This window comes from Leptodactylus fuscus, chromosome 1, assembly GCF_031893055.1.
Source record: "Leptodactylus fuscus isolate aLepFus1 chromosome 1, aLepFus1.hap2, whole genome shotgun sequence".
Lineage (NCBI taxonomy): Eukaryota > Metazoa > Chordata > Amphibia > Anura > Leptodactylidae > Leptodactylus > Leptodactylus fuscus.
Genome location: NC_134265.1, coordinates 92,010,609 through 92,038,344, shown reverse-complemented (window position 1 = coordinate 92,038,344; position 27,736 = coordinate 92,010,609). Strand labels below are relative to the sequence as shown.

Sequence of the window (27,736 nt, the reverse complement as noted above, 5' to 3'; positions counted from 1 at the left end):
AAGCAGGGAAAAATGGGGTGGATTTGAAGAAAAAATGCATTTCTGCAACTTTCTTACGGGCTTTGGTTTTACGGCGTTCACTGTGCAGCCAAAATGACATGTCCCCTATATTGTGTGTTTCGGTACGGTTCCAGGGATACCAAATTTATATGGTTTTACTTACATTTTGACCCCTAAAAAAAATTCCAAAACTGTGTTAAAATTTTTTTTTTCTAAAAGTCGCCATATTCCGACGGCCGTAACTTTTTTATACGTAAGTGTACGGGGATGCATAGGGCGTCTTTTTTTGCGGGGCCAGGTGTACTTTTTAGTTCTACCATTTTCGGGAAATGTTATTGCTTTGATCACTTTTTATTCAAATTTTTATCAGAATCAAAACAGTGAAAAAACGGCGGTTTGGCACTTTCGACTATTTTTCCCGCTACGGCGTTTACCGAACAGGAAAAATATTTTTATAGATTTGTAGAGCGGGCGATTTCGGACGCGGGGATACCTAACATGTATATGTTTCACAGTTTTTAACTACTTTTATATGTGTTCTAGGGAAAGGGGGGTGATTTGAACTTTTAATTCTTTTTATATTTTTTTATATTTTTTTTAACTTTTTTTTAAATTTTTTTTTTGCATTTATTAGACCCCCTAGGGGTGTTGAACCTCAGGGGGTCTGATCACTAATGCAATGCATTACAATGCTAATGCATTGCAATGCATTGCAAAAAAGCATCCTTTCTTTTGCAGGCTGCATAGACCAGCCTGCAAAAGAGAGGATTTGCAGACAAGCCTGGGAGCCTGTACAAGGCTCCCGGCTGTCATGGCAACGGGACGTCAGCCCTGGAGCATGCTCCAGGAGCCGGCGATCCCGGCCAAAATGGCGGCGCCCATGCGCTGCCGGGAAAATGGCGCCTCCGGCGCCTTTGACTGCGGCGCCGGAGGGGTTAATGCCTCCGATCGGTCCGGGGACCGATCGGAGGCATTAGAGCCGGTTGTCTACTGCTTAAAGCAGTTACAGACCCGACATGCGGCGTACTATTATGGCGCATGTCGGGAAGGGGTTAAACCTCACTGATGAGGACAATCCCCAGAAGCTGACACGCTGCAGAAATATCCACAATTTGTGGACTGGAGGGGGTGTGGAATGACAGGTCCCACGGCCAATCCTACCTGCCATTCCTGTTCTGGCATCATTGGTGTCATACACACATTTTGTAAGATACCGTATTCACTAATTTTGGCTCTTTTCTGTAAAATCATGCATCTCTATTTTTTCTGTTGCTTCTGTATTGAGAGCTGCCCTCTGATTCTCACTGTGTACGGGCTTGTGTAATAAAAAGAATATTAGTGTGTGGGAGAGTCACTTCAGCTATATCTCATTATATATATATATATATATATATATATATATATATATATATATACAGTCCTATGAAAAAGTTTGGGCACCCCTATTAATCTTAACCATTTTTAGTTCTAAATATTTTGGTGTTTGCAGCAGCCATTTCAGTTTGATATATCTAATAACTGATGGACACAGTAATTTTTCAGGATTGAAATGAGGTTTATTGTCCTAACAGAAAATGTGCAATATGCATTAAACCAAAATTTGACCGGTGCAAAAGTATGGGCACCTCAACAGAAAAGTGACATTAATATTTAGTAGATCCTCCTTTTGCAAAGATAACAGCCTCTAGTCGCTTCCTGTAACTTTTAATCAGTTCCTGGATCCTGGATGAAGGTATTTTGGACCATTCCTCTTTACAAAACAATTCAAGTTCAGTTAAGTTTGATGGTTGCCGAGCATGGACAGCCCGCTTCAAATCATCCCACAGATGTTCAATGATATTCAGGTCTGGGGACTGGGATGGCCATTCCAGAACATTGTAATTGTTCCTCTGCATGAATGCCTGAGTCGATTTGGAGCGGTGTTTTGGATCATTGTCTTGCTGAAATATCCGTCTCCAGCGTAACTTCAACTCCGTCACTGATTTTTGAACATTATTCTCAAGAATCTGCTGATACTGAGTGGAATCCATGCGACCCTCAACTTTATCAAGATTCCCGATGCCGGCATTGGCCACACAGCCCCAAAGCATGATGGAACCTCCACCAAATTTTACAGTGGGTAGCAAGTGTTTTTCTTGGAATGGTGTTTTTTTTTTAACACCATGCATAACACCTTTTGTATGACCAAACAACTCAATCTTTGTTTCATCAGTCCACAGGACCTTCTTCCAAAATGAAGCTGGCTTGTCCAAATGTGCTTTTGTATACCTCAGGCGACTCTGTTTGTGGCGTGCTTGCAGAAACGGCTTCTTTCTCATCACTCTCCCATACAGCTTTTCCTTGTGCAAAGTGCGCTGTATTGCTGACTGATGCACAGTGACACCATCTGCAGCAAGTTGATGCTGCAGCTCTTTGGAGGTGGTCTGTGGATTGTCCTTGACTGTTCTCACCATTCTTCTTCTCTGCCTTTCTGATATTTTTCTTGGCCTGCCACTTCTGGGCTTAACAAGAACTGTCCCTGTGGTCTTCCATTTCCTTACTATGTTCCTCATAGTTGTTCATGGGAAGGATACAAAAAGTTGTCTCAGAGATTTAACCCTTCAGTTTCCACTGAGGAACTATACTGCTGATACTGAGTGGAATCCATGCGACTCTCAACTTTAACAAGATTCCCGATGCCGGCATTGGCCACACAGCCCCAAAGCATGATGGAACCTCCACCAAATTTTACAGTGGGTAGCATGTGTTTTTCTTGGAATGCTGTTTCTTTTTGGACGCCATGCATAACGCCTTTTTTTATAACCAAACAACTCAATTTTTGTTTCCAAAATGAAGCTGCCTTGTCCAAATGTGCTTTTTCATACCTCAGGCAACTCTATTTGTGGCGTATGTGCAGAAACGGCTTCTTTCTCATCACTCTCCCATACAGCTTCTATTTGTGCAAAGTGCGCTGTATAGTTGACCGATGCACAGTGACACCATCTGCAGCAAGATGATGCTGCAGCTCTTTGGAGGTGGTCTGTGGATTGACCTTGACTGTTCTCACCATTCTTCTTCTCTGCCTTTCTGATATTTTTCTTGGCCTGCCACTTCTGGGCTTAACAAGAACTGTCCCTGTGGTCTTCCATTTCCTTACTATGTTCCTCACAGTGGAAACTGACAGGTTAAATCTCTGAGACAACGTTTTGTATCCTTCCCCTGAACAACTATGTTGAACAATCTTTGTTTTCAGATCATTTGAGAGTGGGCTGTCCATGTTCAGCGACCATCAAACTTAACTGAACTTGAATTGTTTTGTAGAAAGAAATGGTCCAAAATACCTTCATCCAGGATCCAGGAACTGATTAAAAGCTACAGGAAGCGACTAGAGGCTGTTATCTTTGCAAAAGGAGGATGTACTAAATATTAATGTCACTTTTCTGTTGAGGTGCCCATATTTTTGCACCGGTCAAATTTTGGTTTAATGCAAATTGCGCATTTTCTGTTAGTACAATAAACCTCATTTCAATCCTGAAATATTACTGTGTCCATCGTTATTAGATATATCAAACTGAAATGGCTGTTGCAAACACCAAAATATTTAGAACTAAAAATGATTAAGATTAATAGGGGTGCCCAAACTTTTTCATAGGACTGTATAGCTATAACTATAAGCCGCCTGGTCAAGCCAGTCAGAGAAAATGACCTAAAAATAGACATTACTTGCCAAGTTGCACCAAATTTTGGCCCTTTTTTTTCCCCCCCACAGTTTACCAACACCTTTTTTCACGACTACTTAATGGGAGAGGACTGGCAATGCAAGTGCAAGTCCTGCTGTGGCAGAGATTTTATTCCAAAGATTTTTCCATAAATCCTTGTGTTAAAGGGGTTTTCCGGCTCCAAAAGAATTGATCCTACTGATGACCTAACCACAGCATAGATCATCAGTATACGACCTATCGGGGTCTGACACCAGGATCCCATACAGATCAGCTGGTTCTAGGTGCTAGAAGTTACATCAGTGGAGCAATTTCAGCTGCTCCTATTCAAGCAATAGGAGCAATGTTACTCTTCCCCAGAACCACCAATATATAGTGGATGGGTCTGTAGTGCTGCAATTATTACATGAATAGGAGCAGTCGTACACACTCCCCATCCACTGATGTTAATTCCCAGCACCTGGAGACTGCCAGAACTGATCTGTGCAGGGTCTGGCCTGTGGATTGGTCTTCAATATGAAAAATCCTTTTGGGGCTGGACAAGGTTTTTAATCATGGATCATTGTAGCAGATTTTCTGCAGAATGGGAAGAATAGAAGTAAGAATGTGCAACCCAGAGGGCAGAGACCATATACTGTTGTGGTGGTCAGATGGATGTCTTTCCTGGGAAGATAAGGAAATGATAATTTTTATATATGCTTTACTTACATAGAGAAAATTAGTGCAATCTTAGGACGTCTACACAGGTTGGATTTGCAGAGGATAATTTGTTTAAATTGTTTACTACTCCTAGTTTGGCTCCATTACCTGTTGTGACAATTTACTTCTAACTGACCCATTGGCTTGTTCTCAGATTTCCCTTTGCTTCCCGATTCTGCTTGTGACATGCCAGTTTTGATTTGTGACCCTTGGCTTGTTTTCTGGATTTTGTGTTGTCTTCTGATTTTGGTATCTGATATCCTCTCCTAATACCAACCCATGCCTGTCCTACTTGATTCTTGCCTCGACTCCACTGTGTATGTTTTGGTGGACCTTGTTTTGGTTTCTGCAGTAGTGCATTTATTATTGGTGCATCTATCTGTTTGGTGACAATTCAGATTCTCTGATTCAGCGCAGGTTCAACTTGCTTCATGATGGGCTCTGGTGAAGGCATCTGGAAGTCTTGTCTTGTAGACGTGTGCTAGTTGTAATAGCTGTCTCTACTCTTCACAGTTAACAGCCAATCTCCTGCTACTGCGAGGCCATACTATACAATCATAATAGAATTGGCTCATTCCTTCCCACCCTATCCTTAGACTTACATACATATGTTATGTGATACATGTGATCAATTTCAGAGAGAAAGTTAGTTTGGCAGGGAGGGAAGTGGTCGAAAACTGCCAGGTAAGAAAAAGAAACATTATTTTCTCTGATAACATATATACAACGTTTCTAGTATTTGCCAGTACTATTCATTTATGCACAGTTTGTTGAAACACAGTTAACATTTGTCGCTTACTTTATCTGCCTCTGCAATGTGACAGATGACCTCTCCAGTGGAAGGGTTAATCGTGGGGAAAGTCTTCTTGCTGGAGGCATCTTGGAACTCATTATTTATGAAGAGCTGAAAATAGAAAAGATTTTAAAATGTTGCGAGTTCCATAAAGGGAGACCATTCCCACCAAGGACTCTTGTAAACCACATATATGATGTGCTGTATGGTAGTTCATATCCTGCGCCTGAGAATAATCACCTTTGAACCTGTATGCAAATGGCCTGCTCAGCACAATTGGGGCATGGAAGTGTAACATGAATGAGCAGTCGCCATGATGTGGGTGTGAGGCTGGCCTCCATTTTCGTTTATGCACGCCATCCATCTGTCCAATGACTATTTCTACTACCACTGAGCTCTGTCATAGCTGTGTACACAGTCAGAACAGGGATTTGATCCTTCTCTTGCACATGGGTCTCTGTTCGGGGAGTCCGCTTGGGGACCCCCCAAATGGAAACCTAATCTGCATAAACAAGTGGTTATCTAAGGTAACTCACGGACCCGATAGACTAGAATGGGGTCCATGTGGTTTCCGCACGAAAAATGCAGAAAGAGAAGGAAACTGTAAAAACTGAATGCAGATGTGAACCGGGCCTTAGTCTTCTTTTGGCCTGAAAGATACTTGAGGGTACCTAAGTTTTTATAAAAAATTATTGAAATATGTGCAGGGTCTTGCTGAGCAGTCTGTTGTATGACTGTAAAAGCCTTCATATATGGTGTCCTATCAGTCTTTCTACTGCTAATAATCATGAAAGTCTCATTGTGTGAAGTGACTATTTCTTTGTAATATATCTCTTTGTACTTCAACCCTACAAATTGTACAGTGCTGCGGAATATGTTGGCACTATATGAATAATTTTTTTTATTATTATTAATATTATGGCTGGAGCACATTTTACTTTTGTCTTTGAGGCTGTGGGCATGTACAATAAGAAGCAGCCTGTCCTCCTTCACTATCCATTACTACCAAACGACAAACAAATAGCTAAGGACAGTGAGCATAATATAAGAAATTCAGGAACACTGTAGTACAAATATAGGGTAAATACTGTACATACAGGCATGCAGCTATAAAGATGCCTAATACAGGAAAACAGCAATCTAGGAGCAAAGTTAGGAAAGCTGCTCTCAGTCTGTTAGTAATATCCATTCTATAATAACAAAAGCAGCCAGAAGTAGATAAAAGTACGTAGAAAACCTCTAAGGGCTCGTTCACATCTGCGGCCCGGCACTCCGTACTTAGGTTTCCGTTTCCTGCCTAAAACACAGGCAGGATACGGAAACCTGCAGGAGTCTCTCTCACCCATTCATTTGAATGGGTGAGAGAGATGTCCGGCCGTGCACGGCGGTGAGCGTTTTAGGCTCTCCGCCGCGAAACCGGGTTTTATAATCCGGACACAGAGTCGGACATGCAGTACTCTGTGTCCGGATAAAAAAATCCGGTTTCGCGGCGGAGAGCCTAAAACGCTCACCGCCGCGCACGGCCGGACCCGGTCTATGGTTTCCGTCTTCTGGCATGCAGAAGACGGAAACCATAGAACGGAGACCCCAAACGCAGGTGTGAACCCAGCGTAAGCTGTAAGATGTGGAAAATGCTCAGTCCACTGCAGAGAAAGCAGTTGGTAGATGTGTGTGGAGGCTGGGAGAAGAAACAGCCCCTCCCCCAACTGTGAAGCAGTTTTGATTTTTAATGTGTTGTGAGCATTTGACAGGTAGATCTATCAGCCCCAGGTTTCTGACATATGTGTGGTCCAGGGCAGATCTAGAGTAGGCCTCAACCCCGGTGTAGCTCCTTGTCTCATTACCGGGCCAGAAAAAGGCTGCAGATTCCAGTGCAGTTCCATGAGGTGAAAGGAGTTGGTTCTGTCCTGTAACCCTGAATCCAGTGAGACTATATTGCTCCTGTTTTGTTTGTGTGGCTGGAAGTATAGTTAGGTTATCAGCTCTGTTTAGTTAGTTGCTCAGACGAGCAGGTTTTTTTTATTTTGGTTTTGCTTGAAGTTAATAGACTATCATCTTGACTATCTCATACATAAATTTAACTTGGAACTATTTAGCATATGATTAGTTATGTAACTGCATTGTTACTGCTTTGCACCTAAAAATCTAAATTTTTATTATTTTGGTAGTATTTTGTAACTCCACCTATGTCTTTCAACACTGCCTGAATCCTTCTGGGCATGCTCTTGATGAGATTCAAGCATGTCTCGACTGAAATCTGTTCCCAGGTCTCTTTAACAAGTTCCCAATGTTAGTACATACTGGTCAACTCACTTGAATATGAATACAATTTTTTCTTCAACTCTACCCATAAGTATTCGATTGAGTTGAGGTTTGGGGATTGTGAGGGGCCACCCTGCTTCATTGTTATTGAACCATTTCTTAACGAATCTACAGAGATAAGATGACCCTAGTTCAGGCAGCAGGCTACTGCCAGGACCCCATGACAGAAGCAATCAGAGGAAAGGACTAGGCATCAAGATACTACTGAGAGATAAATTTATGTTGGCAAAATTTTAGAAATTCACAAAAAAGTGTCAAGTAATATTTCCATGTAGCTGTATAGTGATCACTAAGAGTGTATTTTACTAGTGGACTCTTGGCACCCCAATCCAACACTGCAAGAAATATACCTAGTAGCAGGAACGTTACAGAGGTTTTTCAGGCAGAAAGCAGCAACATTTTTTTTTTTTTTATTAAAGTGCATTACATTTTACTCCAGAATCACATGCTTTATGAAAGGAGATTAAGTTGTCAGGAAAGTTAAAGCTAAGAACAGTTATCCCCTATACACAGAATAGAGGGCAAGCATCTGGTGGAAGTTCAGTTGCCGCTTACCAAAAGTCAGCTGCTTAATGAAAGACAAGAATATGGGAATTTTAATGTGGTTTTTAGCAGCTTTTGAACTCAATGGTTCCCAGTGGCCCCTACACACATTATAATGTTCCACAGTATGTCCGCAGCGTTCCAGAGTTTCACAGCACCCCTGAAGGGTTTCCATGGTATCTAGGTTGAGAATTATTGTTCTGAATGAATGGCACAAAGGTTGTGCATGTCCTCTGTGCTCCATTCATCTCTATGGGACTGCAGGGAATCAAGCACGGTTACTCTGCTATATCCAGAAGTCCTATAGAGGAGAATGCAGCTCAACAGACATGTGAATTATTTGTTCTAATCATCCAGAGACAGAACCCTGTTCAAGATTGTTGTGGAGTCAGAGAAGCTGTAGTGTGACCAGAAAAGAAGGGCAACACACAGACGGTTTTCCAGCCCACATTGTCCCTAAGTTTTTAACCAGGCAATGCATAATGCTGTGTCATTCCCCTGTCAGGTCAGTAGCAGTCTCAGATCTGCCCTTGACACTGATAATGGCAAGTTTGGCAGAGTTATGAAACGTATCAAACAAATCTCAGGCAAATACTGCTGGACAAATATTTTGTAACTCAACAATAAAGTGTTTGCTTTGTGCCTAAATATTAGTATTAATGTAATCAGAATATTGTGCAAGTGTCATTGTGGAACCATGTCCTGGAAATGAGGAAATTTTACAGAATCATTCACTATAAAGTTTCGCCCAATGTAAGTGTTCAATCACAGTTTATGGCTAAACGTCATTGCTGGGCTGTGAGGAACATGTCGTCCCCCCCCCCCCCTCCCCCAGCAGTACTTGTTCACAAGTCTATGGATGAGTACTGCTGGGGGAAACGTTCCTCACAGCGCAGCAATGACGCTAGGCTGTGAGGATCATCCTTCTGACAGTGGGGAGATACCGTTGCCAAAATTAATGACACCAATATCTCCAACCCGGGGCACATACCGGGAAAAATTCAGTGGACTGCTTTCTAGCAGTATGTAAAAAAACATATGCATCAGAGGACATTGGGGGGTTGGGGGTGTTTGGTGAACATTCTTGTAATATTCTAAGTTAATGTGAACCTATTCTCAGATTCAAGACCGCTTTTAGCTAGTGATATCTCATGTTATTTCATAGCTAGTACTGCAGTCTCAGCTTTCACATGATACCAGAAACATTTCTCATGACACTTTTGTTTTCATAAAAGTGATGTGGAAGGTGCAGAGATTCCACTTGTGAAAATCTCTATAATACAGTGAGTTAATTTCAGCTGCGCAGGAGTTTGCATGGGAAATGTGGCTGTCAAAAGGACCAGGTTTACCGGATGGGACATAGATATTTGACAAACAGGCCTAACGTTATAAATGTACATTGCAGATGCTTTAAAAACAGGGCTAAGGTGGCATATAAAGGAGAATGCTACAATTTCTTTCTTTATGGATTAATATTGAACCTGTCTCACACACACATCAAAAAAAAATAATTTAACAGTAAAAAAAAAATAGTTCATCCACATAAAGTTTAGATTTGATGGCAGCATAACAATACTTATTTGGTTCATTTCATTTTTGCTGTCCTTCTGATCAATTTTGCATTTTTACTCATAAAATCCATTCACCCATTCAAAAGATATGGCCCCTGGGAGATTATATGTAAAATAGATCTTATTTCCCAAATGGTTTGGAACCCTTTACTTTTTGTAAGAAAAACTGAATGTTTCCACTCACTTGGGGAATAAGAGCTAATTTACATATAATCTTCCAGGGGCCATATCTATTGAATGGGTGGATGGATTTTTAAAAATAAAAACATCAAATTGATCAGGAGCGCCACAATAATCAAATGTATGGCATTTAGTACTGTATAATTTGTAACAGGTCCCTTTTAAAAGAACACACATGTGCATTTTGCATTACTGATAATAAGACTAGATTCACACTAGTATTGGCTGTCCATTGTTCTCGTGCATCAAAGGACCAGAATGACGGACAAGTGGACCGATAAAACAGTCACATGCAAATTCTGATGAATCCCATTGACTATAATGGGGTCGATTGGGAGTCTGTTGTTTTTAAACTGAAAGCAGTGAATGAAAAAGTTGTGCGAGCAGGACTTTCTTGTCCGCCAATTTCTGACAGATGGTGCAACAGTCTCCTAATAATGACACTTATGCAGATGTGAATCTAGCCTAACACCGTGTTTTACAGTTTTTCTAGCGAGTCCCATACCCACACTGCGTAAAAATACAAGCGGCGGAATCGCTGCAACTTCCAAAATCGTTGCAGTTTTGAAAATTGCAGCATATCAATTATACCTCAGAGTAAACCTCTACGGACTTTTTGTGAAAATCACTGCTGCTGCTGCCTAATGTCCTTGGCAAGCAGAGTGGTAGTTCCCAATAATTGGCCAGATCATGGGACTGTGTAAATGCCCCTTTACACTGTAAGGCTCCGTTCCCACGGAGGCTTTTTAACCCATTGATTTCAATGTGTAGCACGCGTAAGCCGGCACACATTGAAGTGAATGGGATCTGTTTTGAGTGCTCACACTCTGACACGTGTATACATGCCGGAATGCGCGACGCATTACTCCGTGGGAACGGAGCCTAAGGAACAGACGTGAGTGAACCAGCTAATAGTAGGACCATGCAGAGGTCTGTCCACAGTGCAGAACAAGAGCTAGAGAGCACTGCGGATCTTGGTTTTTGCATGAGACAGAAACTGAATACTCACAAGGCAATCAAATGGCTAAAATGCCCCAGGGGGTGCACCAATATTTCCCAATGTACTAGACCCTAAAGTTGTGAGACGATGTAATTTAACAGGAGAACTTGCTGGAAGTTGACCTGAAAAAACCTTTTCCTGTTTATACCTCTGTAGCTGTCTTGCTGTGTTTATTGCAAAAGAGCGGCCTTACCTGCCAAAACCACCGCAGCATAAACAGCCCTCAGATGTGTGTGTACATGAGATGTGTGCACCCATGAGATGTGTGCGCCCATCAGACCAGCTCTGGGGGATTTCTAATCTGTAAATAAATCAGCCTGCTGACATAAGGAACAGACTTTATTGCAAAAATTTCTGCAACCAAACACCAGTGAGGTGGATAGATATGATTGTCAGTAGTAGCAATTCTGCAACAAAATCTGTAGTGTGTGAATACGCCCTAGGGTGACATATTGTTAGTATATACAGGGTCGGACTGGCCCACCGGGGAATCCCCCAGTGGGCCTGGAGCATAAATCCACATGTTCCCAATGCAAATGCATTGGTCAGGGGCCCGATCAGGCCCCTAACCATGACGATCTGGCCCCTGAGCAATGCATTTGCATTGGGAACATGAGTACTACAAGTGGTGAACGGCTGGATTGCGGCCCTGAAGCTGCATGAAGATCGGCGGCTGCTGGCGTCATGCAGCAGAAGAGAACATTACCTTTCATCTCCTGGGGCACATGCGCTGTAATACACCTCTAGAAAGCTGACAGTGGGCTGAATTCAGCGCACTATCAGATATCCCATTCTGTGCGCTTGGTGAAGAGGTATCGGTGCCGGTACCGTAGCTCTTCATCGTCAGAAGGGGGTTTCTGTCAGTCAGGAACGCCCTTCCTCACAGCAGTGTTTATAGCGCTGTACTGTGAGAGCGGTTGTTGCTTACCACCCAGCCATGACGCCTCTCATCATCACTGGGCGGTAAGCAACGCCCCCTCTCACATTACAGCGCTATAAACGCTGCTGTGAGGAAGGACGTTCCTGACTGACTGTCAGAAACCCCCTTCTGACGGTGAAGAGCTATGATACCAGCACTGATAGCTCTTCACCAGGCGCACAGAACAGGAAGGCTTTCTAGAGGTGTATTACAGCGCATGTGCCCCAGGAGATGAAAGGTCCTCTTTAAAAGGGGTTATCCACATTCTATTATTGATATATCACCAATATTAAATTTGCAGGATCGAATATGCAGCTGCAGAGGAATAGTATGGCTTCCAGTAATGTTACCATACCAGGGGCCATGCTGCCATATAAAGTGTAGCTTTAGGTACTACAGCGCTGTCCCATTTAAGTCTGTGAGGCAGCTCTACAATATCAAAAGCCACAGTAGTTTTGCACACTGTATTGTGCACGAAAATGCACTTTAAATGATGCCACAAACTGTACAGGCGATATTTCATATGGTAGTAGGGTGGGCCCCTAGAAACAATCCCACTGGGGGGCCCTAGATACCCCAGTCCGACCCTGAGTATATATCTATATAGATTCTACCATCCCAGGTTGCAGATAAGGACAGGAGGCAAACACTCAGTTTCCCCACATCAACACTGGGGGCGCACGTACAGGAATGTTGCAGCCAGCCTGCAGCTTATTGCAGAACACGAAGTGACACAAACGGATGAAGAAGCAGCGATGGCCATCATCTAGATGCAGCTTGTGCGCTGTCCCCGACTACACAATCATAGGGTCATTACCTGGTTATATTGCACATCTGGCTTTGGGTTGGGGGCAGGAATGGCCGCAGCAGAAAACCTGGCGACCTGGACCCCCACAGGCACCTGAGATGCCCCGGAGCAGACTCTCCCCAGCACAGTACGCAGCATAGTGCAGCCGGTGAGTCGTACACAGCCTGTCCGGAGTGAGCTCGCAGCAGTCCGGCCACTCAACTCCACAACACCGAGGTCGGGTGAGGGGAAATTTGTGCAAACTTTGACAGGTTCTCCGATAGCACAGACCACGCCCCCTGTCCTAGAGAGGAGGAGCTTAGACGTCCGGCCAGTAAGGGCGGAGATTACACTTGAGAGTGTAATAGCTGATAACTCCGCCCCTCCCACCAGATATCTGCTGAGGGTCTGCAGGAGGGCTCATATGTATTAGGGGCAGAGAGCCACAGCATGGAAACTGTACTGTGGATATGGCTTACAGGCTAGATTCACACACTGCAGATTTGTGGCAGTTCATGTGAATGGAGCTTGCAGAAACTCATGTGCTTCGCACTAAAACATCTCCACTCAGCTAAGTGGGACAGGTGTTTAGTTGCAGGATCTGGTATCATTGCATGGGGGGCTTTATTAAGATTCTGGAACATGTTTCCCAAGTTCTGACAAATGCACATAACATATGTGGTTGCAGTGTAAACATTGCATACAGTAAGGCACTGGGGCCACATGGCCTCAACTTCCATCGTATGACCAAAAGATTACCATCACGGACAGCGACTTCAAATTCCTGAATGGGTTTTTAACTAACGATATCTCAGGTTATTGACAGCAAATTAAAGCCAAGAAACTCAGCTTTCTTGAGATACGAGAGACATTTTTGTAAGTGATATTAAACCACAGATACAGACATTTCAAGTGACCCCGTCCCCCCCCCTTGGTAAATGTTTCAGCTTTATATACTGGCAGTACACAAGTGTATGGACTTCTACCAGTAACTAGTTAGAGAATTTCTAGGGAGAATTTTACATTTTCTATTAAAAGGAAGTTAGATACGTTAATTAAATTAAATAAATATATAAAAATGTTCACCATACAACCCCTGACAAAATAGCAAAAAAAAAACCAAACAATAATATTGGAGTTACACTTTAGGCAGCAAAGAAGTAAACGGTTCTTAGTCTCTTTTCCTACTAATATTCTAAATCTGAAAGTTTGTATGTTTGTGTTTGTTAGTCAATCACGCAAAAAACGGCTGAACGGATTTGGATGAAATCTGGCACATAATTTGTAACCTCGAATTAACACAGACTACTTTTTATCCCGTAAATTACAGTCGACTCTCGATATAACGTATTGCTGGGACCGGGAAAAAAAATACGTTATAAGGCGAATACGTTATACGTATATAACGTATTTCACTGTGCCGGACCCTGACTACGTTATTCACGATAGCACCTTTTTCGGCCCTATAAAATACTGTACGTACATGCGCGTGTCATGCACATAACGCCGAATGTAAGAATGTCAGAACGCAGAAGCCAAATTAAAACTATTTACATTTATTTATACAGTACTGTATGTCTGTGTGTGTGTGTCCGTATCATTCACTTTTTAGGACAGAAGAATTCCTCAATACGGGTTTGTTTTTGCACAGCTTTGGTGCGCAACCCATACAGCACACTCTCGACGTTTGCTACCTGATTAATGATATGTTCACCGACATCAAAAGCGCTAATGAAAGTCTTCACCTTCTGAAATGAATCGAGAACGTCAGAATATTTTGGCACGATTGTTTCGGAAACGGAATTGCTGCTTTCAGAATCAGAATTTGGTTCCTCAAGAATACACTCCTCCTCCTGCTCGTTTTCGTATATTTCCTCAACAGAAAGCACTTCTGATGTAATCACCTCATCGTCCATGGTTGCGTACGTTTCGAAATCTAAACCAGACCCTGCGATGAGTTCCCAGCTTGGTGTATCAATAACTTCTTCGGCGTCACCTGGGATTTCTGCTTGCTCCATTTCTTCTTCCTCATTTTGATACAAAATCACTGCTGCTCCAGCTGCTTCTAGCTCCGAAGGTTGAGTGTGGTTTCCAGCACTTTCAAACCCTGCTTTCTGGAAACAATTCTTGATGCAAGCGGGGGTCACTTTGTTCCACGAAGCTACCAGGAAGTGCATGGCCTGGAGCAGGTCCGGTTTTAACTGATCCAATTGGTTGCGCTCCATCAGCGCAAGTGCCCGCTGCACGAGCAAACGCCTGTAATTGTACTTGAGGGACTTAATTACACCCAAATCGAGTGGCTGCAATTTACTTGTGCAATTAGGCGGGAAAAAATAGAGGTCTACGTTGCGTAAACCCTCCACTTCTTGTGGGTGTGCGGGGCAACAATCCAGGAAGAGGGCCACTTTCCTGTTGCGTGTACCCATCTTTGCGTCGAAGGCTCTCAAAAATTGCATGAAAAAAATCGCCCGTCATCCAAGCTTTGGTGTTGTTTTTGTACTCACACGGCAGTGTGCGTACGTTCTTGAAACAACGTGGCTTCTTGTACTTGCCTGCAAGGCAAATTTACAGTAATTCAACATTTAAATTAAATTTAGTGAAACTCGTTTATACAGTACTGTAATTTTAGTTTACTTGCCTATCACCAGTATAGGAATCTTCTCCGAGCCGTCCGCATTGGTGGTAACGAGTACGGTGATCCTCTCCTTGCTCATTTTGCCCCCGTGGCATTTCTCCCCCTTTACAGCGATAGTGCGATTCGGCATCAAATTAAAAAATACGCCAGTCTCATCAGTGTTGAAGACATCTTTTAGGTCGTATTTCTCTAACATCTTCGGCAGTTGCTCCGTTGTCCAAGTTTCAACAGTAGCCACATCTACAGCCCCACTTTCGCCAGCAGCAACACAATACGAAAGACTGTTTCGTTCCTTAAATCTCGTGAACCAGCCACTGGAAGCAACAAAGTCTTTCACATTCATTTTTGCTGCTAAAGTGTTTGCCTTTTCCCTGACAACCGAACCATCAATATTAATTCCGGCAGCTCGTGCTTGGTTAATCCACTTCATCAAAATGTTTTCCAATTCCTCATGCTTTGCTTTGCGGAATTTGGAACGTTTTCCTGACATCTTCCCGAGTTTCTCGCTCTGCTCTAGGATATGCTTTTTGTTTCTCACAATGGTATTGACCGTCGTCAGAGGCATATTGTAGCGATTTGCGAGATCTGTCTGTCTGAGGCTAGAGTTGCCTTCCAACTCCCGTATGATTTCAACCTGATCGATGAGAATAGAAACGTACAGTAATGAAATCGCGATGCAATCAACACAAAACCATCTTTACCAGTGTGCAACTCCATGTCACGCTTACCTTCTGCTGCACAGTAAGCTTAGTCCTCTTTTTGGGAGGCATTCTGGCGCCAATAAACAACCAAAACCGGAACTTCACACGACACGAGACACGTACGACTTCCTTCCGGTGAACTAATCTACCCAGAGGGCACTGTGGTGAGAGACTCGTCAGAGGCTCGCACGTATAACGTACTACGTTATACGCGGCAGAAAATGCATGCGATTGGCTAGGTGGGACCCTCCTGTACACAACGTTCTACGTTATATGTGGCTTGCAATTGGCTGCGGGGGTCCAAAAAAGAGTACGTTATATGCAAACCATATTACGTTATAACGGGATAAAAATACATGTAGGTTAGTCGGGACCTGAGAAAATATACGTTATAGCCTATATACATTATATACCGATACGTTAAATCGAGAGTCGACTGTACATGGCTTCACGACTGTTATGAATGTATGTTCACATACTATTTTATACTGCTCTTGGCAGCAGCAATATCTCAGTTAATTGGAGATTGCTGATAAAGCCAGGTCTGTTATCTCTTTATGTAAACACTAAGCTAACCCTCAGTCCATTGTGTACATGCATTTGCATATTATCTGATCTGCTCCAGGCAGTGCTGACACACTGGATGGGAAAACACCTTTAATCCAAATTGGCAGTTTGCTAATTTTAAACATGCCAAGAAAAAGAAAATCTAATTTGTTAAAATTGTAAAACAACGAGAGCTGTGAAGGTAGCCAAAAGTCAACAGAGTTCCCCTCAAGTGGAGCGGAAAGGGATCATTGACGCCAACATACTCATTATATGGCGTCCCAATGAGCTGCTGAGATCCCGGAACAATCACGGGCACGGCGCGAGGAACGAGTGCAGCGGCAGGCAAGCTTGACAGCTGCTGAAACACTGGAGCAGGCGGATCATGAATGACAACAACATGTTCATTATATGGGGTCCCAGAGAGCTGCTGAGTGTGAGGAACAAGTTCAGGAGCAGGACAGCTTGAGCTGGCGAAAACCTGGAGCAGGTAAACCATTGACAGCAGCAATTTGCTGAAAATAGGCAGATCATCGCCGCCAACAACACGCAGACGAAGTCGCGAACAGAGGCTAGTATACATATATAAAAATGAGTTTCTGTCTGTCCATTTGTCCTCTATGTGCAACCAAATGACAGGACTAATCTTCACCAAATTTGGCACACAGATACATCAGGTGTCCAAGAAGGTTTTAGACCATGCCTCAACTCTCACGGACGTACTGTTCCCAAGATACAGTATTCCCAAAATAATGACCTACATTAGCCAATACAAACCTGCAAGTCTTTCATTCATATTCCAACTGCCATACACACGGTCACTCCACATGCACAATCCAACACCGATATCCAAACTGAGATACACGCATCAGAGGATTAGATACACAGCTCAGCACACAGCAACACACGCCGGAGTATTAGATACGCAGCTCAGGACACAGTCCCACACGCCAGAGGATTAGATACACAGCTCAGCACACAGTATCACACATCATAGGTTTACTCCAGGTTTCCAAAGCAACCCAGCTATTTTTCTTCACTGCTGTATGTCAGCTTTAAAGGGGGCAGGGTTCTATGGATGATATTGTTACACAAGGTCACATTCACACAGCTTTACTCCAGCTCTCCATAACAACCAATCGCAGGTTTTTCACCGATATCCAAACTGAGATATATATGATCACATGACTCTTATGAACACACACACACACAAACAGCATATAAAATTCACCAGAACAAAACTGAGCAATTCTTATGGGGCCACTACACTAACAAAAAATAAAATATACCTGTGCGAAGCCGGGCCCTCCTGCTAGTATATTATATACCGTAGTATTCATATTTAGGAAGGAAATATCAAACAATAAATTACATCACTGTTGGTGTGAGAATACATTCATTCCAGTCTTATACACACCTCTAGCAGTGGTTGGAGATATGAAAAGAGTAGACAAATGAGCGGTAGATAACTTTATAATTTATAAAGTAAGAAAAATAAAATATAACATGATCTTTATTCTTAGATATCAATAAAATATTGCTTATTTACCGTTACACACTGTAATTACTTAAAGGGAGTCTACCACCAACAAAATCTCTTCTAAACCCCTTAAATACTGTTGTAGGGTCACTTAGTGCCATAGTGAACATACTTTTCTTGTGTCAAAGTGCAATATTGCTGCAAAGAATTTAAACTTTTAGTCCATATGCAAATGAGCTGTTTGGTGCACTCAGGACAGGACCACATTGGGGTCGCTGCAAATCATTATTTATGAGCCATGTCAGTTTCTCAGTTTCAGAGGTGATGACCACAAAAGAATATGGGTATTCCTGTAGGGGTGGCTCCACCCTCAGTGCACTTAGGGTGGGTTCACATCTGTGCCCCCGTCTCCGCCTTCAGTTTCAGTCTTTTGCTGACAGGAGACAGAAACCTGGCAGACCGTGTCCGCCCGTAAGAGTTTTGCGGTCTCTCCGGCAAAACCGTTTTTTTTCTTTTTTTAATCGGACACAAAGTCGTGCATATCTGACTTTGTGTATGGTTAAAAAAAACAAAACAAAACAGTTTCACCGCGGAGACCATAAAACGCTCACGGTCACTCACAGTTGGACACTTTGCAAACCAATTCAAATGAATGGGTTTGAAAAATGGCTGCTGGTTCCCGTCTCCTATCCAGTTTCTTGGGCAGAAGACAGTAACTGAAAGCGGAGACCGGGGCGCAGATGTGAACCCGCCCTTATCAGTATATGGAATAAAAACTGGATTTCTCAGCAGCAAGACACAAGAAAGGTTTATTCACTATGTCACTATCCAGCCCTGCAACAACATAAAAGTGGATTAGAAGGCATTTTGATGCTGGCAGGCAACATCATACAATCATACCAACAGAAAAAAAATTAAAATCAAATCAGACACTCCCTGATCAGTGTACATGTGCATATTCTAACATCATCTACAACAGAGTCCATCTGAGACTTGCAAACTATGGGTTATGACCAGGAAATCTAGTGCAGTGATTTGAAACTTTTATGCAATTTCTTTAAAGAACAATTAGAAAAACTAGACTTTTTTTTTGTTGTTGTTTAAATGGTGACAGTACACATAGCATAGGACCTAAACCCTGCCCACCAGCAGTGGCCCAAAGAGTGCAAAGGGTGTTGCAATTAGCACCTGATTTACCAATACAAAAAAGACAAAAAGTAGTTAGAACCTATAATCTAAAATTTACCATACGAAGTAGCAGATAAATCCAAGAGGTCATTAAAACATAACCTTTAATTAAAGGGGTTGTCCAGGAAATACAGTTTTCCGCAAGGAAGCTGGGGAAGGTGAGAAACACCCCAAACCCATACTCCCCTATCTCTGGGGTCTCCCATCGCAGTCTGGTCCAGTCCAGCTGTTCTCGGGGTCTTGTTCCAGGGTAAAGTTCTCGCCACACGACTGCTGAGGCCAATCACATATGTGATTGACTTCTTGATTCCGGTCAGCGGTCACATGTGGTGAGGTCTTCAGCCAAAAAGAAGTACCTGGTCACTGCTGGACCGGACATCGGCAGGGCACACTGGAAATCCAGGAACGTGTGAGCATAGATACATATTACAAAAGATATAAAGCCATAAAATGTGGTCTTACCAGACGGGGAGCAGTTTGCAACTTTCTCCTTTTAGACACTTAGAGGTGTGTTTATTATGTCTTGTACACCAGTGTTCTGGCATACAAGACATGAAAAGCGGAATTTTTTTTTTTTTATTTAAAAAAAAAAAATTGCAGCTTTTTAACTTTTGAGCCACCTTTGCCACTTCTGCTGAAAAAAAGATACATTTTATTCACCTCTTGGTTTTATCTAATACCTATTTTACATCTTGTGTCCATTGAGATGAGGCAGGTGGGCAGGATTTTGGCTACATGAGATTGCCACACAGCAGCTGCTATGGTACCCTCACCCATTGCAACCACAGCTCCTAATGTTTCATTTCTATTTTAGCCACAGTGCTTCGATGAACTTCATCAGGTCCATCAGCTAAGCGCAAGGCCCGTGTCCAGGCATGAAACTGAGCAAGCGGGAAGTCATTGCTGAGCCCTGCAGCCCCGAAAGCCTGAAAGATAAATAAAAGTTAAATAAAAGTTATTCAAGATAATGACATAATGCCACGAAAATAGTCACTGCAAATCATGTTGATTTACTAGATACTCGCCATCAGTTATCATAAAAAGAATATTTCAAGCAACAATTCTGGATCAATTTGCAGTTTACAATCTGTCTACATGTTGTACACCACACTAACAATGTGTTTAAGGCTAAGGATGCCGCCGCATTTACGCCACATGGGGCCACGGCCTTAGAAACACATTTTTTTTTTTGCCTTTATTGACAAGGGAGCATTGCTTAGCAGGAAAAATGTGTGACTTGACATAAAGATGGCATCAGCCTTAGCCACGATAATAAATCTGGCGCATTTTAAGACCATCTAGTCTGAGAATGAAGCCACATGTTGCAGAAACGCAATGTTTTCAGCTGTTCCAAACATATAGCTAGTTGACATGCAGCAATAAGTGGAATTCATTCAAATGAATGGCCAGCCATATAATGCATAGATGTCCTGGCTCTACTTCCAGAAGAAAGGCAAAGTTAAAGGGGTTTCTAGGATTTTTTTTCTTTTATTTATCTATCTTTAGGATAAACCATAAATATCTGATCTGTGGGTGGGGGTTATACTTGTTTGTGGGTAGGTCTGGGCCCTATATTATATAGAGCATGGTGCTGGAAGTCAATGGCACCATACACGGCATAGTGTCTGGACATCATTACAGGCCATAAATAAAATAAAAAAAATTCCTGGACAACCCCTGTGATGACCACTTAGAAAAACCATCATGGGGTAGAAGGAGGCAACAGGAAATTCTGTACTTCAGGCAGATGCCATTGACTTGCAGTAATGTACAGCTGGCACCCTGCTACAATGGCCAAAATCAGTGACAGCACAGACTGTGGCCTTTTAATCTTTAAGATGCCATATCTCAGGTTTTTATAAGTGTCACTGCCCCTCCAGCAGTACTCCAGAGAGTAATCCTAGGGTGCCAATGTATTGTCATGGTGCTGTGGGGGCTATTAAAAAAATACCATCATTGTCAGAATTTTTGGATTACATCACCTCCAAGAAAACAAAAATCTAGACCAAGTTTTTACCATCTATTAGTTGGTAACAAAAAGTTGTAACAAAATTTTCCATACTAAAGTCAACTGTTGGCTGTTATCATTGAGAACCTGACGTAGCAACTTTTTTTTACTGGAGAACTGCGTGCAGTTTTTCATTGAAGTAACGCTAACACCTGTTACTATACTCGTACATGACCATTTCTGATGTTTTTGTGAATAAAGCCTTACTGCATTTTTTAAAAGCATTCAGTTATTTGATTTTAAAAAGCCCCAAGTGAACCAAGCCTTAAGGACAATTTAATTTCTATTGTATTACATGCAGTTTATTTTACCTGAATTGCTCTGTCAACTACATTCTGAGCCATAGCTGGGGCCACCATTTTAATCAAAGCAATTTCCAAAGCAGCTTCCTGTACAACGGTATATAAAACAAGGGAATGAAAGAATGTATGAAATCAATTATTTAGACTAAAAAATTATACTAGACGATACTTGTGCTGAAGTCAAAGTAACAAGTCAAGCAAGTTTCTTTATACATATATACTGTAGAAATATATATATATATATATATATATATATATATATATATATATATATATATACACACACTCACCGGCCACTTTATTAGGTACACCTGTCCAACTGCTCGTTAACACTTAATTTCTAATCAGCCAATCACATGGTGGCAACTCAGTGCATTTAGGCATGTAGACATGGTCAAGACAATCTCCTGCAGTTCAAACCGAGCATCAGTATGGGGAAGAAAGGTGATTTGAGTGCCTTTGAACGTGGCATGGTTGTTGGTGCCAGAAGGGCTGGTCTGAGTATTTCAGAAACTGCTGATCTACTGGGATTTTCACGCACAACCATCTCTAGGGTTTACAGAGAATGGTCCGAAAAAGAAAAAACATCCAGTGAGCGGCAGTTCTGTGGGCGGAAATGCGTTGTTGATGCCAGAGGTCAGAGGAGAATGGCCAGACTGGTTCGAGCTGATAGAAAGGCAACAGTGACTCAAATAGCCACCCTGGTAAGAGGGCTGCAGTGGGAGAACGTAGTGGTAGTGTGATCGTAGGGGCCCAACCCAGCTTGATCATCAAAAATGGAACGTCACACAATAGATTGTGCTTCAAAATCTTTCAGTGTTTTATTAAGTGTTTCAAAGTAGAGCTTTTAGGTGAAACGTTTTTCGGTACGTACAAGTACCTTCATCAGACTCTACATACAGAAAAAATACAAAAATACATACATGTGAGAAGAAGTGCACATAATATACAACATATACAACTTATATACATTTCCAGGCCCAGTTGTGAAGAGGCAGGGAATACGATGGTAGATTTCCACATATTGATAGAGCTAATACAAATGTTCTAAAATTCGTATACTAGAGGCAGAACTAAATGACAGGTAGTGAGGTATACAGAATGAACCGTGATGAACAGAAATAAATATTTTGGAAATGGTATTGCAGTCTGGTTCTTTGATCCTGAGAACTGATATCAGATTAAGGTAAAATAAATGTAGCCTAGAGTAATAACAAGACATATGATAAGTACCTTGACAGAGGGGTAGAGTAATATGCACGATATTTCAACATATAGCCACTGGAGCCACTGGATTCTGTTGATAAACAGGATATCACATCAGTAATGTAAGATCATTATAATCATGGGTGGCAGAGGAAGGACTGTTGGTCAGGAAAGAACCTTACACATAGTTGTGGACATGTACTGGCAATACACTGATGGGTATAATGTAGACAATATGCAGGCTATACAGGCTATAATGTAGAAGATACACTGATGGGTAATGATGTAGAGGCTCGTTGCCTAGGTGACTTACCTCCGCTCGTTCGCCCGCAGGGTCCGCTGGAGTCTATACAATTGGTGGTCAGTAGCAGAGGACGCGGCACCAAGAAATCAGCTGTAGCGCTGTGGGAAAGGGCGCGTACAGCGAGTGCCGGAGGTCCGGTATAAAACGGCCGAGTGGCCAATAGGAGAGGAGCTGCGGCGCACGCTCAGAATGAGCGAGCGACGTCGCCGTGCGTTGTGGAGGAACGCGCATGCCCAGTGCGTCGCAATGTTGAATTGCGACGGCCGGCACTGTGGCGCATGCGCGGAGAACGGAGCTCCGTGCTGAGAGTAAGACCGTGCTTATGTTCACAGGGTAAGGTGCAGTGTTGTGTTTTATAGCGACCCCTGGTGACCGGAGGAAACAAAGTCAGTTAATAGTCCTTGCTACTGGGCAGACAGGTTGTGACCAATTGTGTGACATATAGGAGAACAAGAATGTAATTATACACTATAATGGAGGAGAAAAAAAGATGGAGAAATAAAGGGAAAGTAGAAGGGAATAGAAAGAGAAAATTAGAAGGTAACAAAAATAAAAATGAAAAAATTGTTCTTATGAAAAATAAAAATTAAAAATTAAAAATAAAAAGATAATGAAATAATGAAAATTGTAGAAATTGAATGAACATTGTGCTACAAAAAGAAAAAGGTTCCACTGTAACCATGATATGCCAATTAAGAACAAAAGGATACTTTTTAGGTTGCGGACCCTGGAGGGTGGATTGCGGCGAGGTGTCAACGAGCCTGTATGGGAGAGACAAGAACAATATGATAAAACAAGTGAAAAATATGTAATGAGCGGCTAATTAAGAATCAAATGAATGCATTGAGGTCATAGTCACGGTTAAGCCCCCTGGGTTCCAATGTCTGTAACCTGTGGATCCAGAAGGCTTCCCTTCTTTTGAGGATGGTAATGCGATTACCGCCCCTCCTAGGGGCTTCTACATGCTCCAAAACTTGGAAGCGTAGTTGCGAGATGCTATGTTTTATGCTCTCAAAATGGGCTGGGATCGGGAGTAATAAGTTTCGGCACCGGATGTTGGACTTATGTTGCTTGATGCGGTCTCGCACACGTTGGGTAGTCTCCCCAACATATGCGAGACCGCATGGGCACTTAATCAAGTACACAACAAAATTCGAGTCGCAGGTGAAATAATCCTTCACCGGAATTGCTTGTCCGCTATGTGGATGGTATATCCGGTCGCCCTTGAGCACATTGGAACACTGGTGGCAATGGAGACATGGGAATGTGCCTTTCCTTTGTGTACCAAGGAATGTCTGCCGTGGAATTCTGATGTCAGAGCCCAAATCTGCCTTGATGAGTCTATCTCGGAGATTACAAGGGCATTTAAAACATGGTAAGAATGGTTGTGCGAACTCCTTGATACTGGGATAGGCTCGTCCAAGCAATGACCAGTGTCTCCTGATGATGTTATGCACCTTATAGGAGAAAGGGTGAAATTTATGAATGAAAGGGATTCTTTGGTCTATGTTCTTGGGATGCCCATTTTGGGTAGGAGCTCTAGTGTCCTGTAATGTTTTGCTAAGTAGTTTAGTGGGATAACCTCGCTTAGTGAACTTGTTCATCATTTCAGAGTATCGTGTGTCCCTAACACTGGGATCATCCACGATGCGTTTGACCCTTAAAAGTTGTGATTTGGGGAGAGCTCGTTTAACTGTTGGTGGATGACAGCTGGAGTAATGGAGGAGGCTGTTGCGGTCAGTAGATTTAATGTAAATATCAGATTCGAGAGTGCCGTTCTCACGAAGGGTAACCTGAGTGTCAAGGAAATTGATTGTTCTGGCACTGAAATTAACTGTGAACTGGAGTTCTGGCCAGATGTTATTAAGATGTTGTGTGAACTCCTCTAGTGTGGAAGGTGGTCCGCTCCAGATACAAAATATATCGTCGATATATCTTTTCCACACCAGAGAGAAGTTTTTGAAATGGCTGTGAGTATAAACAAACATTTCCTCGAAGAGGGCCATGTACGCGTTAGCGTACGGTGGGGCCATATTGGACCCCATGGCTGTGCCACGCCCCTGTACGTAATATTTGTCCTGAAACATGAAGAAATTTTCTTCAAGAATAATGTGTAGTAAATAGAGTATTAAATCAATCACACCCTGGTCTACCTTGGCTGTTTCCAATAGTGTTTTGGTAGCCGAAATACCCTTGGGATGTTCAATGGAGGTATAGAGGCTTACTACATCCCAAGTCACAAGGAGACAGTCATGGGGTAGATTTGAAAGACTATGTGTCAACTCAAGAAATGTTGATGTGTCCAAAAGAAATGATTTAGTGTCCTTAATGTGGGGTGTGAGAATTTTTTCGATGAATATAGCTAAGGGTGAGAGGATGGAGTCTGTGGAGGCCACAATCGGGCGTCCAGGGGGATTTTGTAGTCTTTTATGGATTTTGGGCAGTACGTAGATAACGGGGGTGATGGGATCTGTTTTGTTGAGAAAATCATAGGTATAGGTATCAATATTGTTCCTGTGAAGATGTTTATTGAGTGTGGATATGATCCTGTCCCTAATTTTGGGGGTAGGGTTATGTGGTATTGGAGTGTATACCTCCCTGTCACTGAGTTGTCTGTGAATCTCATTGATGTAATCTATGCGGTCCATTATCACTAGGGCACCCCCCTTATCGGCTTGGTAAGACCCAAGTGTTTGCAACTAATCTTACTGGTTGCCTGCTCTATTGGTATGGGAGTAGGATTTTTAGAAAAGTGTACCTTAAGTCGTAAAGACCTGTACAATCTTTGCAAGTCGAGGTCGAGCTCAAACAAGTCGAACTTATAGGTAGGACAAAAAGATAGACCTCTCTGTAAGAGGTCCAGTTGTGCTGTTGTGAGGATTTTGGACGAGATATTAATGACAAGTGATTCAGTGCCTACCTGTGATCTCGTTGCCATAGGGGCAGGGGGGGCCGTAGGAGCGAATTGTCGGCCTCTCCTTCTTGGTAGTCCCCTTGATGCTGGACCTGTAAGATAAGAGGAGCGTTCGCTGCCTATACTCGAGTCGGATGAGTCAGGAGAGGTAAACCTTCGTCTTGGACCTTGTTTGGTCTGTGGATAGCCTTCCTTCCACTTGTATACTCGGTCGTTTAGGTAGTCCTCTTGATCGCGAAGAAATTTTCTCCGTTTTTGTGTTTGAAGATCTTTGCGGTATTGTAGCAGGTTTGCTTCCGTTTTTTCTTTTAAGGTGCTACAATACCGCAAAGATCTTCAAACACAAAAACGGAGAAAATTTCTTCGCGATCAAGAGGACTACCTAAACGACCGAGTATACAAGTGGAAGGAAGGCTATCCACAGACCAAACAAGGTCCAAGACGAAGGTTTACCTCTCCTGACTCATCCGACTCGAGTATAGGCAGCGAACGCTCCTCTTATCTTACAGGTCCAGCATCAAGGGGACTACCAAGAAGGAGAGGCCGACAATTCGCTCCTACGGCCCCCCCTGCCCCTATGGCAACGAGATCACAGGTAGGCACTGAATCACTTGTCATTAATATCTCGTCCAAAATCCTCACAACAGCACAACTGGACCTCTTACAGAGAGGTCTATCTTTTTGTCCTACCTATAAGTTCGACTTGTTTGAGCTCGACCTCGACTTGCAAAGATTGTACAGGTCTTTACGACTTAAGGTACACTTTTCTAAAAATCCTACTCCCATACCAATAGAGCAGGCAACCAGTAAGATTAGTTGCAAACACTTGGGTCTTACCAAGCCGATAAGGGGGGTGCCCTAGTGATAATGGACCGCATAGATTACATCAATGAGATTCACAGACAACTCAGTGACAGGGAGGTATACACTCCAATACCACATAACCCTACCCCCAAAATTAGGGACAGGATCATATCCACACTCAATAAACATCTTCACAGGAACAATATTGATACCTATACCTATGATTTTCTCAACAAAACAGATCCCATCACCCCCGTTATCTACGTACTGCCCAAAATCCATAAAAGACTACAAAATCCCCCTGGACGCCCGATTGTGGCCTCCACAGACTCCATCCTCTCACCCTTAGCTATATTCATCGAAAAAATTCTCACACCCCACATTAAGGACACTAAATCATTTCTTTTGGACACATCAACATTTCTTGAGTTGACACATAGTCTTTCAAATCTACCCCATGACTGTCTCCTTGTGACTTGGGATGTAGTAAGCCTCTATACCTCCATTGAACATCCCAAGGGTATTTCGGCTACCAAAACACTATTGGAAACAGCCAAGGTAGACCAGGGTGTGATTGATTTAATACTCTATTTACTACACATTATTCTTGAAGAAAATTTCTTCATGTTTCAGGACAAATATTACGTACAGGGGCGTGGCACAGCCATGGGGTCCAATATGGCCCCACCGTACGCTAACGCGTACATGGCCCTCTTCGAGGAAATGTTTGTTTATACTCACAGCCATTTCAAAAACTTCTCTCTGGTGTGGAAAAGATATATCGACGATATATTTTGTATCTGGAGCGGACCACCTTCCACACTAGAGGAGTTCACACAACATCTTAATAACATCTGGCCAGAACTCCAGTTCACAGTTAATTTCAGTGCCAGAACAATCAATTTCCTTGACACTCAGGTTACCCTTCGTGAGAACGGCACTCTCGAATCTGATATTTACATTAAATCTACTGACCGCAACAGCCTCCTCCATTACTCCAGCTGTCATCCACCAACAGTTAAACGAGCTCTCCCCAAATCACAACTTTTAAGGGTCAAACGCATCGTGGATGATCCCAGTGTTAGGGACACACGATACTCTGAAATGATGAACAAGTTCACTAAGCGAGGTTATCC

General features: G+C 42.7%; 2 protein-coding genes across 2 annotated transcripts in view; both read right to left on the bottom strand.

Annotated features, from left to right (window-relative positions):
• LOC142203115 (aldehyde dehydrogenase, mitochondrial-like) overlaps positions 1–12,793 on the bottom strand; it is a 35,830-nt gene extending 23,037 nt beyond the window's left edge. Inside the window, exons 1-2 of the mRNA XM_075273609.1 lie at positions 12,543–12,793; positions 5,197–5,301 (exon numbers count right to left, since the gene is read on the bottom strand). Coding sequence (XP_075129710.1) covers positions 5,197–5,301; positions 12,543–12,671 — 234 coding nt within the window. The 5' untranslated portion in view covers positions 12,672–12,793. The remainder of the gene's footprint in view (positions 1–5,196; positions 5,302–12,542) is intronic.
• Positions 12,794–19,646: 6,853 nt separating this feature from the next.
• The window catches only part of ACAD10 (acyl-CoA dehydrogenase family member 10), a 33,590-nt gene continuing 25,500 nt past the window's right edge, over positions 19,647–27,736 (bottom strand). The window contains exons 20-21 of the mRNA XM_075273299.1: positions 21,382–21,459; positions 19,647–19,988 (exon numbers count right to left, since the gene is read on the bottom strand). Coding sequence (XP_075129400.1) covers positions 19,854–19,988; positions 21,382–21,459 — 213 coding nt within the window. The 3' untranslated portion in view covers positions 19,647–19,853. The remainder of the gene's footprint in view (positions 19,989–21,381; positions 21,460–27,736) is intronic.